This window comes from Lolium perenne, chromosome 2 (assembly GCF_019359855.2).
Source record: "Lolium perenne isolate Kyuss_39 chromosome 2, Kyuss_2.0, whole genome shotgun sequence".
Classification (NCBI taxonomy): domain Eukaryota; kingdom Viridiplantae; phylum Streptophyta; class Magnoliopsida; order Poales; family Poaceae; genus Lolium; species Lolium perenne.
The window spans coordinates 301315654-301336408 of NC_067245.2; the positions used below are offsets into that span (position 1 = coordinate 301315654).

The 20755-nt window shown below is 44.0% G+C and overlaps 1 protein-coding gene across 1 annotated transcript; it reads left to right on the forward strand.

Annotated features, from left to right (window-relative positions):
• Positions 1-14348: 14348 nt before the first annotated feature.
• Positions 14349-16421, forward strand: LOC127337078 (F-box/LRR-repeat protein At3g26922). The gene is made up of 3 exons (XM_051363960.1): positions 14349-15400; positions 15522-15671; positions 15779-16421. The coding sequence occupies exons 1-3, from the start codon at positions 14456-14458 to the stop codon at positions 16181-16183; spliced, it is 1500 nt and encodes a 499-aa protein (XP_051219920.1). The 5' UTR covers positions 14349-14455; the 3' UTR covers positions 16184-16421.
• The last annotated feature ends 4334 nt before the right edge of the window (positions 16422-20755 follow it).

Sequence of the window (20755 nt, forward strand, 5' to 3'; positions counted from 1 at the left end):
GCACATCCACAACCTTAGAACTTTACATCCTTTGTCCTGCATTTAATGGAGGCATGAACCCACTATCGGGCATAAATACTCCCTCTTGGAGTCACAAGTATCAACTTGGCCAGAGCCTCTACTAGCAACGGAGAGCATGCAAGAACATAAACAACATATATGATAGATTGATAATCAACTTGACATAGTATTCAATATTCATCGGATCCCAACAAACACAACATGTAGCATTACAAATAGATGATCTTGATCATGATAGGCAGCTCACAAGATCTAACATGATAGCGCAATGAGGAGAAGACGACCATCTAGCTACTGCTATGGACCCATAGTCCAGGGGTGAACTACTCACACATCGATCCGGAGGTGATCATGGCGATGAAGAGACCTCCGGGAGATGATTCCCCTCTCCGGCAGGGTGCCGGAGGCGATCTCCTGAATCCCCCGAGATGGGATTGGCGGCGGCTGCGTCTCTGGAAGGTTTTCCGTATCGTGGCTCTCGGTACTGGGGGTTTCGCGACGAAGACTATATGTAGGCGGAAGGACAGGTCAGGAGGCGTCATGAGGGGCCCACACGCTAGGGCCACGTGGCTAGCACCTGGGCCGCGCCGCCCTGTTGTGTGGCCGCCTCGTCGCCCCACTTCGTTTCCCTTTCGGTCTTCTGGAAGCTTCGTGGAAAAATAAGCCCCTGGGCGTTGATTTCGTCCAATTCCGAGGATATTTCCTTACTAGGATTTCTGAAACCAAAAACAGCAGAAAACAACAACTGGCTCTTCGGCATCTCGTCAATAGGTTAGTGCCGGAAAATGCATAATAATGACATATAATGTGTATAAAACATGTGAGTATCATCATAAAAGTAGCATGGAACATAAGAAATTATAGATACGTTTGAGACGTATCAGTAGGCAGTTACTTTGTTAGCTTACGACGAAGTATATAGAAATAAAAATGGCATCACCTGTAGTACAGGGAATGCAAACCAACATGTTCAGGGAGAACAAGATTGGCATGAACAAAATAGTAGCAGCCTATAATTTTTGTAACAACGACTGAGCAAGATAGAAGTTATGATGGCTACATCTACAGAGCAGGGAATGCAAACCAAAATGTTCAATCGCTTAAAGTTAGCAATGAACTAGAAAATAGCAAGGTGTTACGGTCATAGCTAGGAATGAACTAAAAGAGCTTCAGACAAACAAGCATCTGAACCCAGAACATGGTGCTAAAACAAGGGACTTACATTAGGAGAAGCACTCTGTGGGAGTCACAACAGATCTTCCTGGGGTTGATAGATCCGGTGATGAAGTACGCTACATGTGCTACTTGAGGTTGGAGAGACGGCCATTACACTTCATGGTTACTCATCTCATCTGCAAAAACGTAACGGCGCGTCGTTAGCACAAACAGGTTCCCCCAAGATTAAACAAGAACTTGCTCAACGTTTTCAAAGGCGGCATGAGATCGAAAGAAAAAGGCAAGTGACCAAAAATCAGAGGGTGGAAAATAATCCAAGAAAAGAAACTTTTATTGTACATACAGGATGACATGCGGGTCCCATTTTGCAGCAGCGGTCCCAACGTTTCAAATGCGACTTGAGATCAAAAGAAAAAGAAAGTAGCCAGAAATTAGGGGGTCAAAAAAATCCAAGAAAAGAAAGTTGATGGACATAGAGGATGATATGCGGGTCCCATGAGCCAGCAGGTTCCTCAACGTTTCAAACGTGGCATGAGATCGAAAGAAAAAGGCAAGTGACCAAATATCAGGATCAAAAATAATTCAAGAAAAGAAACTTGATTGTACATAGAGGCTGACATGTGGGACCTAGGAGCCAGCAGAGTCCTCAACGTTTCAAAGGCGGCAGGGGATCAAAAGAAAAAGGAAATAGCCAAAAATCAGAGGGTAAAAAAAACCAAGAAAATGAACTTTTATAGTACATAGAGGATGACATGCGGGTCCCATGAGCCTGCAGGTTCCTCAAAGTTTCAAACGTGGCATGAGATCGAAAGAGAAAGGCAAGTGACCAAATATCAGGAGCCAAAAATAATTCAAGAAAAGAAACTTGATTGTACATAGAGGATGACATGCGGGTCCCATTTAGCAGCAGCGGTCTCACCGTTTGAGAGGCTGCACGGGATCGAAAGAAAAAGGCAAGTGACCAAATATGAGGAGCCAAAAATAATTCAAGAAAAGAAAGTTTCATAGTACATAGAGGATGACATGCGGGTCCCATTTAGCAGCAGCGGTCTCAACGTTTGAGAGGCGGCACGGGATCGAAAGAAAAAGGCAAGTGACCAAATATGAGGTTCCAAAAAAAATCCAAGAAAAGAAAGTTTTATAGTACATAGAGGATGACATGCGGGTCCCATTTAGCAGCAGCTAGCGGTATCACCGTTTGAGAGGCGGGACGGGATCGAAAGAAAAAGGCAAATGACCAAATATGAGGTGCCAAAAAAAACTCCAAGAAAAGAAAGTTGATTGCACATAGAGGATGACATGCGGGTCCCATTTAGCAGCAGCGGTCTCAACGTTTCCAAGGCGGCAAGGGATCAAAAGAAAAAGGAAGTAGCCAGAAATCAGGGGGTCAAAAAAATCCAAGAATAGAAAGAATTTTGGTTCATAGAGGATGACATGCGGGACCCATGATCCTGCATCGTAAACGGCTCGATCGGATAGCGTTGAACGAGATGGCGCGATCGAGAAAAAAAACAATGCCAGAGAGGCTGCCATCTGGTCCCTACATCCCTGGGCGGTGCGGATTTGCGTTGACTCGACCGGCGAACCCGAGATTTCGAGATGCACCACGTCCCGGGCCACCATACGCGACGTTTTGGCCGTTTCCGTCGGGCTAGGTGGCCTCAAAAACGAGAAAAAAAACCGTTTTGACATGCACAACGGAGAGACCAAAAATCGTCGGCCATGGTACACCAGCAATCACGGCGCGACTTCAACTTCGTCGGCCATGGCAACTTTTCTTGTAGTGTGGGGTGTTTATTAGTACTTGGGAATACGCCTTTGAGGTGTGCTTTTGCACACTTGCCCAATGAATTTGAGTTCTTTATTCAACAGGAGAGTAGTATGATGAAGTGCTTATTTATATTCAATTATGATTGCAATGTTGAGAGTGTCCACTAGTGAAAGTATGATCCCTAGGCCTTGTTTCTAAGCATTGAAACACCGTTTCCATCAAGTTCTGCTACATGTTTGCTTGCTGCCATTTTTATTTCAGATTGCATTTACTACCTACAATCATCCATTATACTTGTATTTCACTATCTCTTCGCCGAACTAGTGCACCTATACATCTGACAAGTGTATTAGGTGTGTTGGGTACACAAGAGACTTCTTGTATCGTAATTGCAGGGTTGCTTGAGAGGGATATCTCTGACCTCTACCTCCCTGAGTTCGATAAACCTTGGGTGATTCACTTAAGGGAAACTTGTTGATGTTCTACAAACCTCTGCTCTTGGAGGCCCAACACTGTCTACAGGAATAGAAGCGTGCGTAGACATCATGGAGCTAAATTAAATTCATATGCTCTGTTATATGTATCAACTGTGTAGCAAGAATGAACTAGATTTTCAGGATTCAACATGTCTATCCTGCAACAAGCAATTGCGTGGTGTGGCATGGTATGCCTGTTAGTTTCCACCTCTTGCAATCACAAGTTTTTCCCTTCAAGTCAATAGAGTAAGACCTCTCTAGCTCATGTGATTGCAGAGAATTTGAATTTTCCTCCTGCTTGGACAATGCAATTCAAACTCCACTCAATCAGCTTGTCTAGTTTCTTCTTTATTTTAGGACAAATCCTTCCATTCCATTTTGCAGCATCTCTTTGTTTTGACAAATTACTTTGCATCTGCTTGTAAAAAAAGCATCTCAAGCATTGATAGCACTGGGTTCTCCCTAGCTGCCAATATGTAACTGTTGAAAACCTCTGAATGATTATTCAGTAACATGTCACAGTTGGAAAAATTAGAGAAGAATGCCTTGATCCATGTGTTTGGTACTAGTTCTTCTACCCACTAATATGCTTGCTCACTGTCTACCTTCATCTTGTCCATGTTTTTCTGCCATTTGAGAATATTTGTTGATCTTGCTATGGACCACAAGTCATTCTTCAGTGTCTCTCCTATATGACCTGCTTTTTGGAAATTCTGAATCAAATGCCTAACACAAAACCTGCTCAGGATCTGGGAAAACCTTTTCCACCGCATTAATTAGGCCCTTCTGTCTGTCACTCATAATTGTCCAAGGAGATGTGTTGGTAATGTTGAGATCATCTCTGAGTGTTGTGAGGAACCACTCCCAAGAACTTGTGCACTCCACCTCCACCATGCCCATGGCGATGGGAAATATGCAGTCATTGGGGTCTATGCCAACAACAGTTAGCAACACTCCCTTGTACCTTGTCTTAATATGACATCCATCAACACAAAATAATGGTCTGCATCCACTGAGAAATCCTCTTTTGCAGGCATCATATGACCAGTACATTGGGGCCAAATGTTCCTTCACAATGTCACTCCCTGATTCTTTCACATAATTGGTGGACAAAAAGAAAGTTGATCCAGGGTTGGCCCTCTTTAGCTCTTCACCATAATCTCTACTACTTAAAAAGACTAAAGTAGTTCCTTATTCTGCCATCACAATACGTTTTGTCGTGGCACTCCTTCGTCGCGCATCCGTCGCGCCCAAATGGGCCAGGCCCAACAAGTACATTTCCTTGCTCTCTCACGAATCAGCGCTACCGCTTCCTAGGGTTTGGCTCCGCCGCTGCTGGCTGCTGCCTTCCAAGCCGCCTCCTGAGAGTACGCCAAAGCACCACGGCGGACGGGAGTGACCGCGTCGGGGCTCTAGGATGCAGACGGAGAAGGGAGAAGAGCCCCGATGGACGCCAGGCTCCGCCTCGCCGCGACCACCGCCGAGCTTGGAGCTCACAATACTACCCTCTTCACCTCCCCTAGGCCCTAGCCCACCCGCTGGGTCCTATCGACATCAGGGACTAAGCGGCTACGCTCGACTCTGTTCTCCAATCTGCGAGGCCGAGTTGCCGGGGAGCGAGATGGGGATTGGGACAGAGGCGATCGAAATTCGCATCGATGGGGGCTTCTTTCCAGCAGGCGGCGGGTCGGCCTGCAGGTGGTGTAGCAGTGTATTCCCCGAGGGAGGCGACGGCCGGGGAGTGGGGGCAGGCGGCGATGGAGGCACACGGGGTGGCGCTGCTGGCGCTGGCACACGCGCACCGCCTGCCGTGGCTGAAGTGGCGTGCGGAGGAGGCCGTGGCGGCGCGCCTCACCGCGGATCGCGCCGTGGACGCGCTGAAGCTGGCCCGGCTCTGCGACGCGCCGCGGCTGTACCTGGGGTGCGTGCGTCTCGCCGGCAAGGACCTGGCTGCCGTCGAGCTGTCCGAGGGCTGGCGCTTCGCGGGCCGCCACGACGCCGCGCTCCAGGCTGACCTGCTCGATCCGCCTCCTCCACGACGCCGACCAGGTGCGCGTGCCGTTTCTTTTTTCTGGCTGTCAATCTCACGCATTATTTCTCTCGAAATAAAAAAAAATACTAGGAGTACGAAGGAAAGTCGCTTTAGTTGACGTAGCCTAGCCAGCACGTAGCATTCCGTTGCTTGAAAGGTTGATTGCCCTTTGATAATGGCGTTGGTGCATGGATCCATGCGGTTCTTCTGCATTCGGCAACACATTAGCGCCTCTCCCCACAGATGGAGATGGTTACTGCCTGCCTAAAACACATCTCCGAATCTCAATCCCTACATACGGTACGCACTGCCGACGCCGCCACGACCAATCGAGCAGGCAAGTTCAACACTCAAGAGGAGGAACTAGCTACAAGGTCGGTACTCTATTCTTAATTTTTCTATCTCTACTGATCTGTTCCCAAACTGCTTCCGCTGCGTGTATGAGTGTGACAATGTGTTATTCAGATGTGCAACAACGACGATGATGCTACAATGCAGTGCCTCATCGCCTGATTCTAATTCTGTACTCATAGTTTATGGATTGGCTCTGTCTTAGTGCTTGGTGAAACACTGAAATTGCTATAGTGCAGTTATTAGAAATTGTAATTTTTTCTGTTAGTGTATTATTTGCAATGCCTAGAACCGATGCAAATTAGACTATGTCGTGTAGAGCCTGCTTGGCTAGCTGCTGTGTTGTGGCACTGCCTGAGTGCTGCCTGATGTATGACCGGCTAGGCACCATGGGCTAGCGGACCGCCCGTTGTGTCCCATATAGGGCGTACCACACAGCTTGTTCTAATTGTTGTTTGAAGCAGTGCATTTGCCTATAGTATAGTGTCATTAAATTGAATTATTGGTTAGTGCGGTGTGTATAATTTGAAATGATATTTATGTAGTTACCTGCTATAAATTTGAGCAATCTACGACAATAATATTTTAGTCTAAAGTTTATCTTTTTTCATAGAAAAAGATTGATTGTTTTGTACACAACCTTATGGCAGAGTTTTAACTGTCATCATTAGTAAATTTTCTTTTACATGATAGGACCAGTCTTTAGAAATCATCACCCAGAAGTAGACATATATACTTGTTGTGCTCAAAGCTGTAAAATCACTCAAATTTGTATATGGCATACAGAAATCTTAAGACAATGCTATTTTAGGTCCAACTCACCTTTGAACTATCTATAAAATGTAATCTAAAGAAGTTATTATCTCTTTATCCAAATATAAATAATTGGCGAGGGATAATGTTACATATTTAAAAAATACACTGAAGATCACTAAGGGTGAGTATTTCATCCATGTGCAGATGTCATCATGAAACAATATGTGTACAATTTTTTTCATAAAAGTCAATTGGGAGTGTTCAGTCCTGATTGTTAAATTAATTCTTACGGTGAGCAATGTGCAATCATTTATTTATCTACAACAGTTGAGGGAAGATATTACCAAACATTCTGTTGTTACATTTACCCATGAGTTTTTGATTATTTTTTGCAACTTTCAAAGACCAATTTACTATTTGTTTATCTGAATTTAAATTTGTTCTTGTTACCGTTCGCCCTGACTTTTGATTATTTTTTGCAACTTTAAAAGACCAATTTACAATTTGTTTATCTAAATTTAACTTTGTTCAGCCGTAGCAACCCCTGCTACTCATTTAATTAATTTATGTTGTTTTGATTTCATGATTTTTTTGATTTTGCAAAGTTTCACTGATTCTTTTGGTATCAAACATGTGCTTAGAAATATTGCCTCCCTACAGGTGTAAACAAGAAGACCCTAAATATTTTCAGTCAATTTTCTGATTTATGTGGAGTACTGATATGATTCACTATATGCTGCCAAATTGGTATGTTCTTCTTTCTCGAGGAATATGAAAAATTGTTGTGCATGGTGATCGTTATATGAAGAAGCACGACATGGGCAGCGACCTGCCTCTTGAGAAGCCCAGCTTGTCAGTCTTTTTATTCGGGCAGCACTTAAGGCATGATTCAGATAAGAAATTCCACGCGTCCCACTAATAATGTATGTTCTTTGTTTCGGCCTCTTGATTGCTATGCACTTACTCCCACTCAGCGGATCATGTACTGTACTAGAGCAGTAGCAAGTGCCAATTCTTTTACCTGTTCTCGTTGTGGGAGCTCTATTAATTATCCTCTGATGCTATTTTGCTTGCTTGTGTTTGTTGCATGAAAGAGCATAGAGGATTCAGATATTTTAACTTGTGTTACTACTTGTTGGGAAGCAGAACGGGTTGAGAGAATATAGATTTATTTTTCTCATGGTTTTGTAGGATCTTCACTACAATCAGATGAGCTGTCGACCTACTGGAGCTATTGAATGCTAAAAAATGTCAATGCGGTTATGTTCCTGGAATGGAATCATATTATTTATCTCGGTATAGAAGTCGGATATTAGGCAAAAGCTCCTCCTAGAACTTGTAATTTTTTCTGTTAGTGTATTATTTGCAATGCCTAGAACTGATGCAAATTAGACTATGTCGTGTAGAGCCTGCTTGGCTAACTGTTGTATTGCGGCACTGCCTGAGTGCTGCCTGATGTATGACCGGCTGGGCACCATGGGATAGCGGACCGCCCGTTGTGTCCCATATAGGGTGTACCACACAGCTTGTTCTAATTGCTGTTTGAAGCAGTGCATTTGCTTATAGTATAGTGTCATTAAATTGAATTATTGGTTAGTGCGGTGTGTATAATTTGAAATGATATTTATGTAGTTACCTGCTATAAATTTGAGCAATCTACGACAATAATATTTTACCTGCTATTTTTTGTCATGGTTTTGCAGGATCTTCACTACAACCAGATGAGCCGTCGACCTACTGGAGCTATTGAATGCTAAAAAATGTCAATGCGGTTATGTTCCTGGAATGGAATCATATTATTTATCTCGGTATAGAAGTCTGATATTAGGCAAATTTCTCATCAAGGTTGTCGTTGCTTCTTGAAGGAGTTTCAAGAAACCATATCTTCTAATTGCAGCTATGAAATGATACTTCTCAAATGATACTCCTCAAATGCCCGTGCAAAGAATATACGGAGTGGACTACATCTGAGTATTTAGGATTTGAGTGCATATGACATGTTAAATGAGTAGCATGGTAATTGTTTTAGGAGAAGGAGAGTTCACTGAATATTTATTATTTGCACGCCAAATTATGAGAGTCCAAATACATTTAGGACATGTTAAATGAGTACCAGGGTAACTGTTTTAGGAGAAGGGGAGTTCACTGAATGTTTATGATCTGCACTCCAAATTATAAGAGTTCAAATACATTTAGGGTTAGTTTAAAATCTGAGACAGTGAACAAGGCCTATTAGCCTTGGCCTGGCACAACTTTTTGATTTTAGGATTAGTTCAAATTATGAAACAATTGAAGATGGATTCAAATCGGTATTGTCTAGGAGAGTGAGAAGGATGCACTTATACTGACAATAGTGTCCAGGAGAATGAACTGCTTTATCTGAACATACATGAGAAGTTTGAAAAGAGAGTTTTAGACTTTAGTGCGTTGAGCAAGGCATTTTCCCAAATGTGCGGTGTTGTCCTTTTCAGTAAGCCACTCTAGGACTCTGCTCATGGCATTGTGTGATAATGCAGCCCAGCAAACCTTGCCTAAATTCGTGAGCATGAGCATCATTCACAAGAACCTAGAACAACTGGATTCAGAAGTGGCACACCACATACAAAAATGGTAAGGAAACATCCACATTATTCGTACAAGCCAGTTTAGATTATTGAACTACTCTTCCTTCTTATAGTATATAAATGCACATGAATTAGCTTTTGTTCGGTATGTGGATATCAAATAGTTCTTGCATATGTTCAGTTATTTTTAGTTCAATTGCCATCCAGTAGAAAACAAGTCTCATTTTCTTCACCTGATACTGCAGTTTTTTCAGTTCAATTCCCACAATAGCTTATGTTCTTAACATGATGATGCAGAAGGTACAAGTCTCACTTCTGTCATAAACTCTGAATCTTGATACTCTGGAATAGTTTCTCTGTGTTTCTGGAAAAGTTGATGCACTCTGTGAATCCTTAGCATTGTGGGAGCAACAACAACGAGCTAGACTAGCGCAGGGGAGAAGCAAGATGAAATTGAGCGTAGGAGACACTTCAGTGGCGGTGCCGCTTGTTTTTGGTCACCGGAGATGACCTCCAGCTGCGGCTAGCGGAGGACCATGACGGCCGAGTAAAGCAGAAGCCAATTGCGAGGGGAAAAGGCTCGTGGATGACCAGAATTTCTCCCTGATGATGTTGATGGCTCGGGGAATCATGAGGAGGCACGACAGCGGCGAGCTCGAGCGGGGCCAGAGTTGGAGGAGACAGTGGATTCGGTCGATTCACTGCTTCGGGGCAAGCGTGCGTTAAGTGTGGAGGTCCTGGTATGCTGTAGTTGATGGAGATCTTGCGCGTGGCCGGTCCTGGTATGCTGTAGTTGATGGAGATCTTGCGCGTGGCCGCCGTGGAGCTCCAGCTCGTCTCCTCCGTCGAACTCGTGCGCGTGGCCTTTGTTGAGCTCAATCTCAAGGGAGACCTTCAAGAGGAAGATGGAGGATGCGGAGGACACTGACCCAGAAGAGGAGCGCGTGTAGGCAGGGTGATCCTCGACGAGGTCGAGACGAGCTCCTTCCTCGACCTCGTCGATAGCGGACGGCGGGGAGGACGAGTAGAAGACGAGTCTTTGAAATTCTAAATTAAGGCCAAGTTTGAAACATTTTAGATGTATTAGGGATTTAATTGCAAAAACAAGAATGAACTGCTGGTACGGCGTCTAAATATGGACGGAGGAAGTATATTATTTATGTTTCTTTCATATATGATGATGAATCTGGCAAGCTTATCATTATCTCAGCCCTAAATAAGTTCTGGGGGCTATATTTCTGAGCCACTTCTTGCAATACTTTGCTGATGTCCTTCTTGAAACATGAATTCAGTAAGCGGCAGTAAAGAGGTATCAAGATTTCGTAGGTTCGCCCATTATCTAGAAAGGAAGAAAGGAAACCGGTTGCAGCAACCAGTGCCAACTACCAGTTAGACATCCCTACAATGAGCATCAGTGTAATGCAAATTATGAACCATCTGGTATTTTAGGTTTTCCAGTTAGTGGCAACACACTGGTAAAATAAAGTTATTTTTTTTTTTTGAAACTGGTAAAATAAAGTTATTAATAACACACACGATTAGATTAATGTGACTCGCAAAAAAATAGATTGGTGTGACAGTTTCCTAAAAAATCTTGTTTCGCTTCCTATTCTTGTGCTAATGTAAAGCCAAAAAAAACCTCATGTTCAATAAATGCATTTTATATAGAATGCAGCAGATGCGTATGTGGTCTTGTTGATTTTTGTTATTGCTTGCCTGACAAATTGTTGATGGATATAAAAAGGGAAAAATATTCTTTGTATGAGGGAAAAATATTCTTTGTATGAGGGAGGCCGGATAAGCAAAGTGTTTACACCCAAATCATTTTTATCAAAGCAAAGAGTGTTTACACTCAAATCAATTTGATGAAATGCCACCTAGAATTTTTTGCCGTACGTCCCTACACATGCTATTTCCCTGGGTGTGATGCATGTTATTTCCCTTGGCTTGATGCATTGTTAACCCGTGGCAACGCACGGGCATTTTACTAGTCCCTTAGAAGAGCAAACTGTGCTTCTTCATTACCATGGATTTCCAACATAGCTTCCTTCCTTGCTCTGCCCAACTTCCACCTGTCATGGCACATATTGTATTTTCTCTACACTTTTGCTGCAAATGATTGGGGGTCCATTTTTTGATTGTCTCTGAATTCATCAATGAATCGTGTGCATATGAATTTAGCTGTAAGAGTTCTCATTTCATAAACTCTCTCACATCTTTGATTTCCTTCATAAGATGTCACCACATATCCACATGATCTCTGCAAATCAAAACCAATCTCTAGCCTCCATGGAGAACCTTCCTCACAAATTGCATGCAACCTGGTTTTTGTCATTCTTTGTCTTCCTTGTCTTCACACTCTCTCTGATGTTGTATGCATTCACTACTTGCCTGGCCTCTTCAATCCTGCCAAATTTTATCCCAATCTTGAATACAGGAGAATCCATGTCAACTACTGGGTTAAATGCTGCAAATTTGTACTCTAACTGCAGTCTTTCTCCTTCTTCCAAATTAAGGTCTCTGCCTTCTAGTTGAGAATCATCTTCAATTTCAGCAGTGAACACCGTATCATTGTTGTCATGGAGGTCAGTACTGTCAACATTAATTATCCAAAAACAAATCATCATCTCCAGATTCTGCATCATAATCACTATCAAAAAATTCAGAGTCAGTTGAACTGTCACTATCTGCTTGCCCAACATCTTGTGCTACTACAATTGATGTTGATGCAACTTCTTCAGAGAGTGCAACATCATTTCCCACTCTAGCAATAACTGCTCTAGCCCTCAGAAGGTCAGCTCCGATCAACACATATAACCATGGTTTTGTGGACTTGTGCTTCCCTTCTCATGTCAATCAAATTTGCATTAGCAAGCAGAGGCAACAAACCATCAAAAAACTCTTTACCTGGGAAAATCCAGTACACATGAACCTTCTGATCCCTCATATAATCAAGCACACACAAAATATGATCAAGTGTTGAGCTGTTCCAACTGTCAATTAGCAGATTGTCAAAAACAGAGACAGTGTCATCCACATACTTCAATTTTCCAGCAAGGCCACAAAAAATCCATTGTGGCACACCTCCAAAGAAAAAAGCTTTGGAGCCAGCTGTGGATTAGTAACTGCAAAAAAAAGAACAAGACAAACTATCATTCAACTAGCCAGATACATGAGGCAGACTACAAAAATACTGATATGTCAAGTTGATTTGAATTGTCAATGGTTGTCTTATTACAAGTACTGTTGCCTTGTGTGCCTAGAGCATTGTCTTCTTCCTGCCCCATACACCTTAAATATGGGTGCCTCCTGTACTGCCTGGCCAAATTGATCTCAACCATGGAACACAATGTGTGGAGTGACAAACAAAGGAGAAACATTGGTTCCAGAAGGAGCTCTGTTTCAAGGTTGAGATCAAGTTCTAGTGCCAGAGAATATGCAACAAGGGAGAAATAAGTGCCTGTGTACCACAGAAGAAGTGCTGAGGAGAGGGAGGCAACAACTGAGAGGAATAGGCTACATAGGCTAGCTGTAGAGATGGATGCTGTAGCTGGGCTAGAAGATCTAGGTCATGGCATGATGTACTCTCTTGCAAACAGGCATGTCATGTCTGAGATACCAAGCTCACTTCAGACAAACCAACCAAACCAACCTAGAGTTTATGGCTCTACTGCAGTTGAAGCTGCTACATACCCTGGAAGACTACCATTTGATCCCTACTTTGTGCCTAAAAGAGAGGAATCTATGATAGCTGTTGTCATGTTGTGCAAGATCAAGAAAGGCATCCAAGGGTTTCCAAAGAAGGTGGCCAACAACATCAGTTGTAAGCCACAATAATTTCCTAGCAGTTTCTAGCAGTTGGTGTGTTTCTAGTCTCAGAGTGAGCAGAGCAGTTCCTATCCCTTGTTGTGTTACTACTTGTTAGCAACAGGACCGCGTTTGTATCTCTATTTGGCAATGTCATATGATATTCTAATGTTCTGGCAAGAACTATGAATTTTTCTGCATTTTATCTTTCTTTTGCTCACCATTTGAACTTAACTGAAACCACAACAAACATGAACACTAAAATTCAGAGTTAACACTTCTACAAATCTGCCTAAATTTCAACTTTTTTGGTCCTATTCGACGACAAAGACTCAAACTAACATATGTAAATAGAATTATAACAAAAAACTTTTGATTCTCGGATTGAACGAGAATAGTCTCTGCTTTTCCGCCTAATAGGACGTTCCTGGAACAGCCTCAATAGACCTCAACTATGAAGGATAATGGGCTCAGACGACATTGTCGTTGATTACGGATCGATTCATCGCAAAAATTTTTTTTCCTCGATTTTAATCCTACCCTCACCAAGAACAACTTTCCGAGCCAGGAACCAGAGGAGCGGAACCAGAGGGAGAAGGAAGAATCGAGGACGGCAAGTCGTACCACAGGCCGGCGGATCATCCTTCCACAGCTTCTCGCGAATCTCCGACGAGTTCATCAGCTGCAGCGGAGGGAGGAGCAGCGCGTGCGCGAGCAAGAACACGGGAGAAGCGCCGATAATTTAGCTCCAAAAAAAAGAAAACCCTTTAACAACCCAGCCAATCGTGCATGAAGACATAAAAAAGAGAAGCATTTTTCTAGGGGCTAATTTGCAAGATAACCAACACGACAAAAACCACCTGGGCAGCCGATTCGGACTCCAGCGTGGCACAGTCCGACTTCGAGGATCAAATCTTCACATCCAACGCAAGTTCTTAGACTTGGTTATCACGCTTTGCAAATTTTAGGACCAAATCTTCACATGCGATACAAGTTCTAGGACTAAATGTGTAATTAGCTTTTTTTTACGTTAGCACTGCAAACTTTAAATAAGTGCTAGCATAAGTTATGTAAGCTCTAACGACCCAGCTAGATCCACTAGAAACGTAAACCTAAACCTACACGTTGTCTCGCGCATGAAATCGGGGTTTCCCCCTCTTCCTATCGCCCAGTGGTGGACGGAGGAGGGGACAACATTGTCAACATTGGCAAGGTCGCCTCCCTTTTCACCTTCAATTTTTGTTGTCTTATTTTCTTCACTTAGAAGAATTAATTAAGTATTTTGTTGTGCATTGAGTTTTATTGTCTTGGGCTACATCTTCTTGCAATCTTGTTGGCATAAAAAATGATACAGTAATAAACAGGAAATGAAAAGAATTTACACCGATGGAGAAGGCAAACTATACCACAGGAACGGCCAAACCTAGCAAGCCATTTCCGGCCAGCCGCCGCCCCCAACACCTGCTCACTGCCGCGCCGCCGCCCCCAAGGGAAGGGAAACATGGCTCCCGGCCTGAGCAGAGACGTCATGCACTACTGCCTCCCGGCCTCCCCGGTCTCCGCCGCCGCCTCCCTCTCCGCCGCATTCTCCGACGGCGGCGGCGGCGAGGACCGCATCAGCGCCCTCCCCGACGGCCTCCTACGTAACGTCGTCTCCCGCCTCCCCGTCAAGGACGGCGCCCGCACCGACGCGCTCTCCCGGCGCTGGCGCGGCCTGTGGCGCGCCACCCCGCTCGTCCTCGACGACGCCCACCTCCTCACGGACGGGCCCGGCGCCGACTGGCGCGCCCCCGCCGCCGCGGTGGTGTCCCGCGTCCTCGCCTCCCACCCGGGCCCCTTCCGCTGGGCCCACCTCCTCAGCAACTTCATCGACGAGACCAACCAGGACGCGCTCGCCGGGTGGCTCCGCCTCCTCGCCGACAAGGGCGTGGAGAACCTCATCCTCGTCAACCGCCCCTGGTTCGACAAGGTGCCCGTACAGCTCCCGCAGTCCCTCCTCTGCTGCGGCGCATCACTCCGCCGCCTTTACCTCGGTGTCTGGCTCTTCCCCTTCACCAGCAACGGCCCCCCACGCAGCCCTGACGTCTTCCCTCACCTCCGGGAGCTCGGCATCTGCCAAGGCATCATGCAGGATCACGACCTGGATTACATGCTCGCTTGCAGCCCCAAGCTTGAGATCTTCGCGCTCATCTCCAATTACTGCTTGCCCGATCGCGTCCGCATCGGCAGCCACACTCTCCGGTGCGTGCTGCTCTGGCATTCCTTGGTGGACGAGGTCGCCATCATTGCCGCTCCGCAGATGCAGCGGCTCATCCTTTACTGCACGCACGCCCCTGAGCCTGGAATGACCATCAAGGTCAAGATAGGCTATGCTCCTCAGCTCACAGTACTCGGTTACTTGGACACGGCCAAACATGTGCTTGAGATTGGCAACACCATCATCAAGGTCGAATTTGTTCTCTCCTATTTATCTTCTTAGTGAGCATATAGACAGATCTTTGAGTGGGCTGGTTTGATTTGGCGTTGAGTTAAGCTGTCAATTTGATCACTGCTGCGACGATTTGCAGGCTAGGGTGACAAAAGTTAGCCCAAATACAGAGGTTCCAAGCATCAAAGTGTTAGCTGTGAAGGTGCGTTTCAGAGTCCCCGGGGAAGTGAGAACATTGCTGAGTTTCTTGAGATGCTTCCCTGAAGTAGAGACCTTACACATTATGGCTGTGAGTTTTTGTTTACCCTGCATCTCTCTGCATTCGCAGTTTGCTTCACCACAATTTTTACTTCTCGGATTCCATCTTTTGCTGAATTGCACACTTTAATTTTGCAGTCTGATAATGACACTGACTACTACGACGACCCTGGTGAAGTCAAGGCCAGGGACAAGCTCAATTCCACCTTCTGGGAAAGGGTCGGTCCGATCAAATGTGTGCAGTCACGTGTCAAGAAGTTGGTGTTTGATCAGTTTAGTGGGGGTCCAAACCAGGTTGAGTTCCTGAAGCTGGTTCTTGCGAGAGCGGTGTTGCTGCAGAACGTGATAGTTTTGCTGGCCGGTCCAGAATCTATGATGATGAATGAGGTCACGGGCAAACTGCAGCCGTTGGCTTCCAAGAGAATGTGGGCCAATAAGTCCTTGCGCAAACATTCCTTGGAGGTCCGTGGGCGTGCAGCGGGTCATATTTGGAGTTACAGCGACGCGTCTGATCTTTCTATTAGCGACCCATTTATTTCTTAAGGGACTAATAGAGCCTATTTCCTTGTTAAGGCAGTGATGGAGCATTCATTAGCTCTAGAGTTTTATCGTTTGAATGTCTCACTTCTTTGTGAAGGGAACTGATGCAGCGTTAGTTAGCAACTTTTTTTGGGGTGTTGGAGATTTTGGGTTTAACAACAGAATATTGTGCAAAAGACTTCTGATGACTTCAGTGTGTAGTTACCTGCTTTTCTGTGGTTTTGATTTGCTCGTGGTGTTATCTGAATGATTACTATTATTTCTGTATTAGATGTTATATTCATGGCATGTACAGATGTTGGTATCTGCACTCTATGTATTTTCCATGGTCTAACTCTGTTCATGTTACAATTAGGCAACACCTATCCTTAGTTTTGCTGCTTAATGCGATGGTGTGTCTTGGAACAACCAATATGGCATCAATATTATTCTGAAGTACAGCTACATGTTGGGATAAAAGATTAGTCATATGCACAATAAGCTAATTGATAAATTGTAATGAAGTGCTGATGTTGTCTTGATGTTAACGCTTTGATAGGAAGCTTTATTCCGTAAATATATTATATATCATATTATGAAATATGTATTGCTATACATAAGAAATGGTAATTGAGAAGTAAAAAATGTGATTTGCCTTGAGTTTCTTTTTTATCTTCGTATGTTGTGGAAGTTGCACTTCGTTCACAGACCTGTTTAAGTGCAAAAGGTCATTATATTTTAATACATGTTACTAAGCAATTTTGCATTTATGTACATTTACCTTGTAAGTTCTGGTTGCACCTTGAAGGAACTGTTGATTTTACTGTTTCTAGCTTAATCTTCTGCTATAATCTATTCTGCATGAAGGTTGTGAGATCGGCCCATCAGATAAATTGTACATCAATATTAATCTTTCATCATGCTATATGGCAAATTTAGTGTTATCACTAAAATATAGTGATGCATGTGAAATAATGAATTACTACCTCTGTTCTGAAATATAAGAGCTTTCTAAAAAGGCTTATAGTTTGGAAAGGAGGTAATACCTGTCAAGAAATGCCAGCATTTCATTATTGTTTCTGCTAATGTTGGTGCCATCTTGAGGACATGATTCTGTAGAAATATCCGGAAACTGAAATTTTATACTAAAATTGTTAGTGAATGTAAATATGTTTCTAGGAAGCATGCAGATAGTGAGTGTTACCTCTCTAAGTCTTATAATGTTTATTGCAGTTTTTTTTATCTCAAGTTTCTCTTCAACAGGATTGTGTTCTAGTTGAGCTTTGGTTTTTTTTTGCTTTATCATTATTATTGTCATTAGTTACCAGGAATGACATCCTACTATCCTAGAATAGTTCTTTAAGGTTCTACATTTGGTTTGCCTTGCGCAAGCTGGAAACTTTTTTTTTCTGGTTCGGAACTTCATTAACTGTTTCGGTCGAAAGGTTATGTGCTAATTTTTCAATTGTTTCTTCTCATGTTGGAGAAAATGCTGTCAGGCAGTTACCCGGGTCATCTTTAATAATGTGGCTTAGTTTGTACATATATGCAAGAGTTAAATGGCTAAAATGAAATTGTATAGGACAGTTCTAGATTAAAATTTACTTACATTACTAGTGTATTTCGTCTATTTCTTGAGCTCTTGCACATTGGAGAACCAAAAGAATCCCCTGTCTTAATAGATGTTACTACCATCCATTTGACAAATCCATTGCAAAAAATTTAGTGGTTCAAGTGTAATACATTTTATCTTATATTTTTGTATGAAGTTAGTCAGGACAACAATCCAAAAAATTATTGTTGGTGACAGTATTGTCTTACTTGTTTTGGTGTATCCAAAAAGGCGAGTAGTTTTTGAACAGCTTTATTAGTATGTTCTTCACATGGATAATTTGATGGTGCTTGCAAATTGTTCTCATGATTTGGAATGAGATGCGTAAGAAATTAAGAATAAATTATAGGTTATATATATGTATTTAAATTTTCTTATATATCAATCAAATGATCAATGCCACTCTTTATTCCTATTGTATGGACAAATAATCCACTTGTTTTCAGTCTGTGTGATTGAACACACAACTCCCACCAAATCTGCAAGGAAAAAACATGAAGTTAATGTAGACACATTTTGCTACATCTTTTTTGTTAGACATGCAGTGAGAAATATAATATTTACCTATCTTGGTACCTTTGGGTCAATTTTTTTTAAATGTCGTCAAAAGTTAGCAAAAAATGAACTTGTGGTGTGGAAATCCAGCAAATTCCATTTCTCTGACTTTAGTGGGTTTTTATTTTTCAAACTTTACTGGTGTTGGTTTAACTTGATATAATAGCGTGTGTTCTGTAAGTAACCTTTGTTGAGTGTGGTGGGTAATACTTTGAATCCAGAGATGCTGTTCTTGCTGCCGTGTTTGTCGACATCGGCGGTGGCTCTTTGCACCGTTTCCTGCTCTCTAGACTTGCCGCGGTCGGTCTCCAGGACCAAGGTGGGTCTTGGAAGTTCCCTATTGTTGTTGTCTGTACGTTGTAATGGATTTCTTCTTTGGAAATTAGATTTTGCCAACTCACATCATTCTGTTGAAACCATTTTGTAACTCAATTATATTTGATTGCAGGCCTGGAAATCCGCTGTTGATTTCATATAGATTAATGTCTACTGTGTATTATTTGTCTCAGACTTCCGAATGAAATTAGTAAGAAAACCCAAGGTGCTGGACAAACTTTCTCTTTATTAATTTTTATAGGACGCTTTTCTCTAACCGCCCTTCATGATTTTAAACTGAAATCATTTTTTGTCCCAGTAGGTTAATTCATTCTTCTTCTTTTGGTACATCTACGAGAGTTTGCTTGTTCACTTCATTGATTTACTGATACTATTCTTCAGAATAACAGTGACACTAGCTTGCCTTCTTGCTAATTCAGTAAGGCATGAAGTATACATGTAGACATATTGTCTTTCTTGCATGCAATTTGCAGCTACATAGTGCCCTTGGAAGAGTCTAAGTCTACAGTTTGCAACATTCAGATTTGCCGTTTGCAGCACTACGATTTTTTGCTTGCCGAGAAGACTTTGATTTAGGTGCAATACAATGAAACTGTAACGCAGTTTCTTCAATCTTATTCTGTCAATTTGCATTATTCCTTGCTACTGAATATTTCAAATTCTGGAATTGGTCCTAGCTAATAAGATTTACACAAGTAGACCTTAGCTGGCATTCTCTTAGTTCTGTACAGTTAGTTACCATGATATTACAGTTAGTTTGGACTGTGAGCTTGCCCTCCCATTTTATTATTAGTCATTCCTTTTCCACTTTAGTCGAGTTGCCTCGTAGCTGAGTTGCCGACTAACTTAATATAAGCTGCTGAGATCAAAGATGCTATTGCTACTATCCTGGTACTTTCAGTGTTGGGACTAACTAGCTTTGTTTTGCACCTGCAGTGTGGGCAGCAGATGATGATGGGACAAACCTGTCTTCATGCACCTGTGAGTCGACATGTGGTAGAGGCTAGGGTTCTACCGGGTCTAGGGCGGAGGTTGTAAGGGTGGAAGTGAGGGCGGAGAGGTTGGAGAGCTCGGCGCCGGCGACTGGGCGCCGTCGCGGAGGAAGGAGGCGGCGGCTAGGGTTGGTGCGGCGGGCGCAGGGATCTCCCGTCTCCCTTCAGGAGACGAGACAGTAATGATACTGAATTATTGTCTGATTAATCTCGAAGGGATACAAGTGTTTATATAGGAGGACGGCCTCCTCGAAACCCTAATTTACTTGGGCTAAGCCCCTAATTTACTTGGGCTAAGCCCACAACTAGCCACTAGTGGGCTTCCTGCGCGTATAGGTCAAACCGACCATAACATCTCTCCCCGCCTTCTCAAACAGCTCGTCCTCGAGCTGAACTTCTGGAAACTGCTGGCGGAGATCTTCAAGCTTCTCCCAAGTCGCCTCATCCTCGGGCAGTCCGGTCCAATGCACCAAGATGTGCCAAACATCACGGCGCTGCTGGGCCTTCAACACGCGAGCCACACTCGCCGGGGCAGGCTCGAGACGCCCATCCGAAGTAGGTGGAAGAGCTGGTGGTGCAGAAGGAGGGTCGCCCCGGTAGGCCTTCAGGAGGCCGACGTTGAAGACGTCGTGGAGGCGCGAGCCCGCAGGCAACTCAAGGCGGTAGGCGAGCTTGCCGATGCGCTCCAGCACACGGAAAGGACCGGCGTAACGAGGTCCCAACTTGCGCCTAGAGCGCGGGTCCAAGGACTGGGTCGTCCGGTGAAGAAGACGTAGCCAGACCCAATCGCCCACCGCAAATTCCGCCTCGCGATGATGTGCATCATAGTACTTCCTGGCCAGCTGCTGAGCCTGAAGAAGTCGCTGGCGCGCCTCAGCCAGTATCTCGTCGCGGGTACGCAGCAGGTCATCCACCGTCTCAGTGCGGGCCGTGCCGCACGCATAGGGAAGCATCGCCGGTGGTGGCCTCCCGTAGACCACCTCAAAGGGAGTAGCGTGCAGCGCGGAGTGGTAGGACGTGTTGTAGCAGTACTCGGCCCACGCCAGCCAGTCCACCCAAGCTCGTGGACGATCCCCGGTGAGGCAGCGCAGGTACATGGCG

Bases quoted from the DNA above. Each gene is read 5' to 3' on its own strand.
- LOC127337078 (XM_051363960.1), top strand. From the start codon at position 14,456: ATGGCTCCCGGCCTGAGCAGAGACGTCATGCACTACTGCCTCCCGGCC. The intron at 15,401-15,521 runs GTCGAATTTGTT...GACGATTTGCAG, and splicing joins TTGGCAACACCATCATCAAG to GCTAGGGTGACAAAAGTTAG. The intron at 15,672-15,778 runs GTGAGTTTTTGT...TTAATTTTGCAG, and splicing joins AGACCTTACACATTATGGCT to TCTGATAATGACACTGACTA.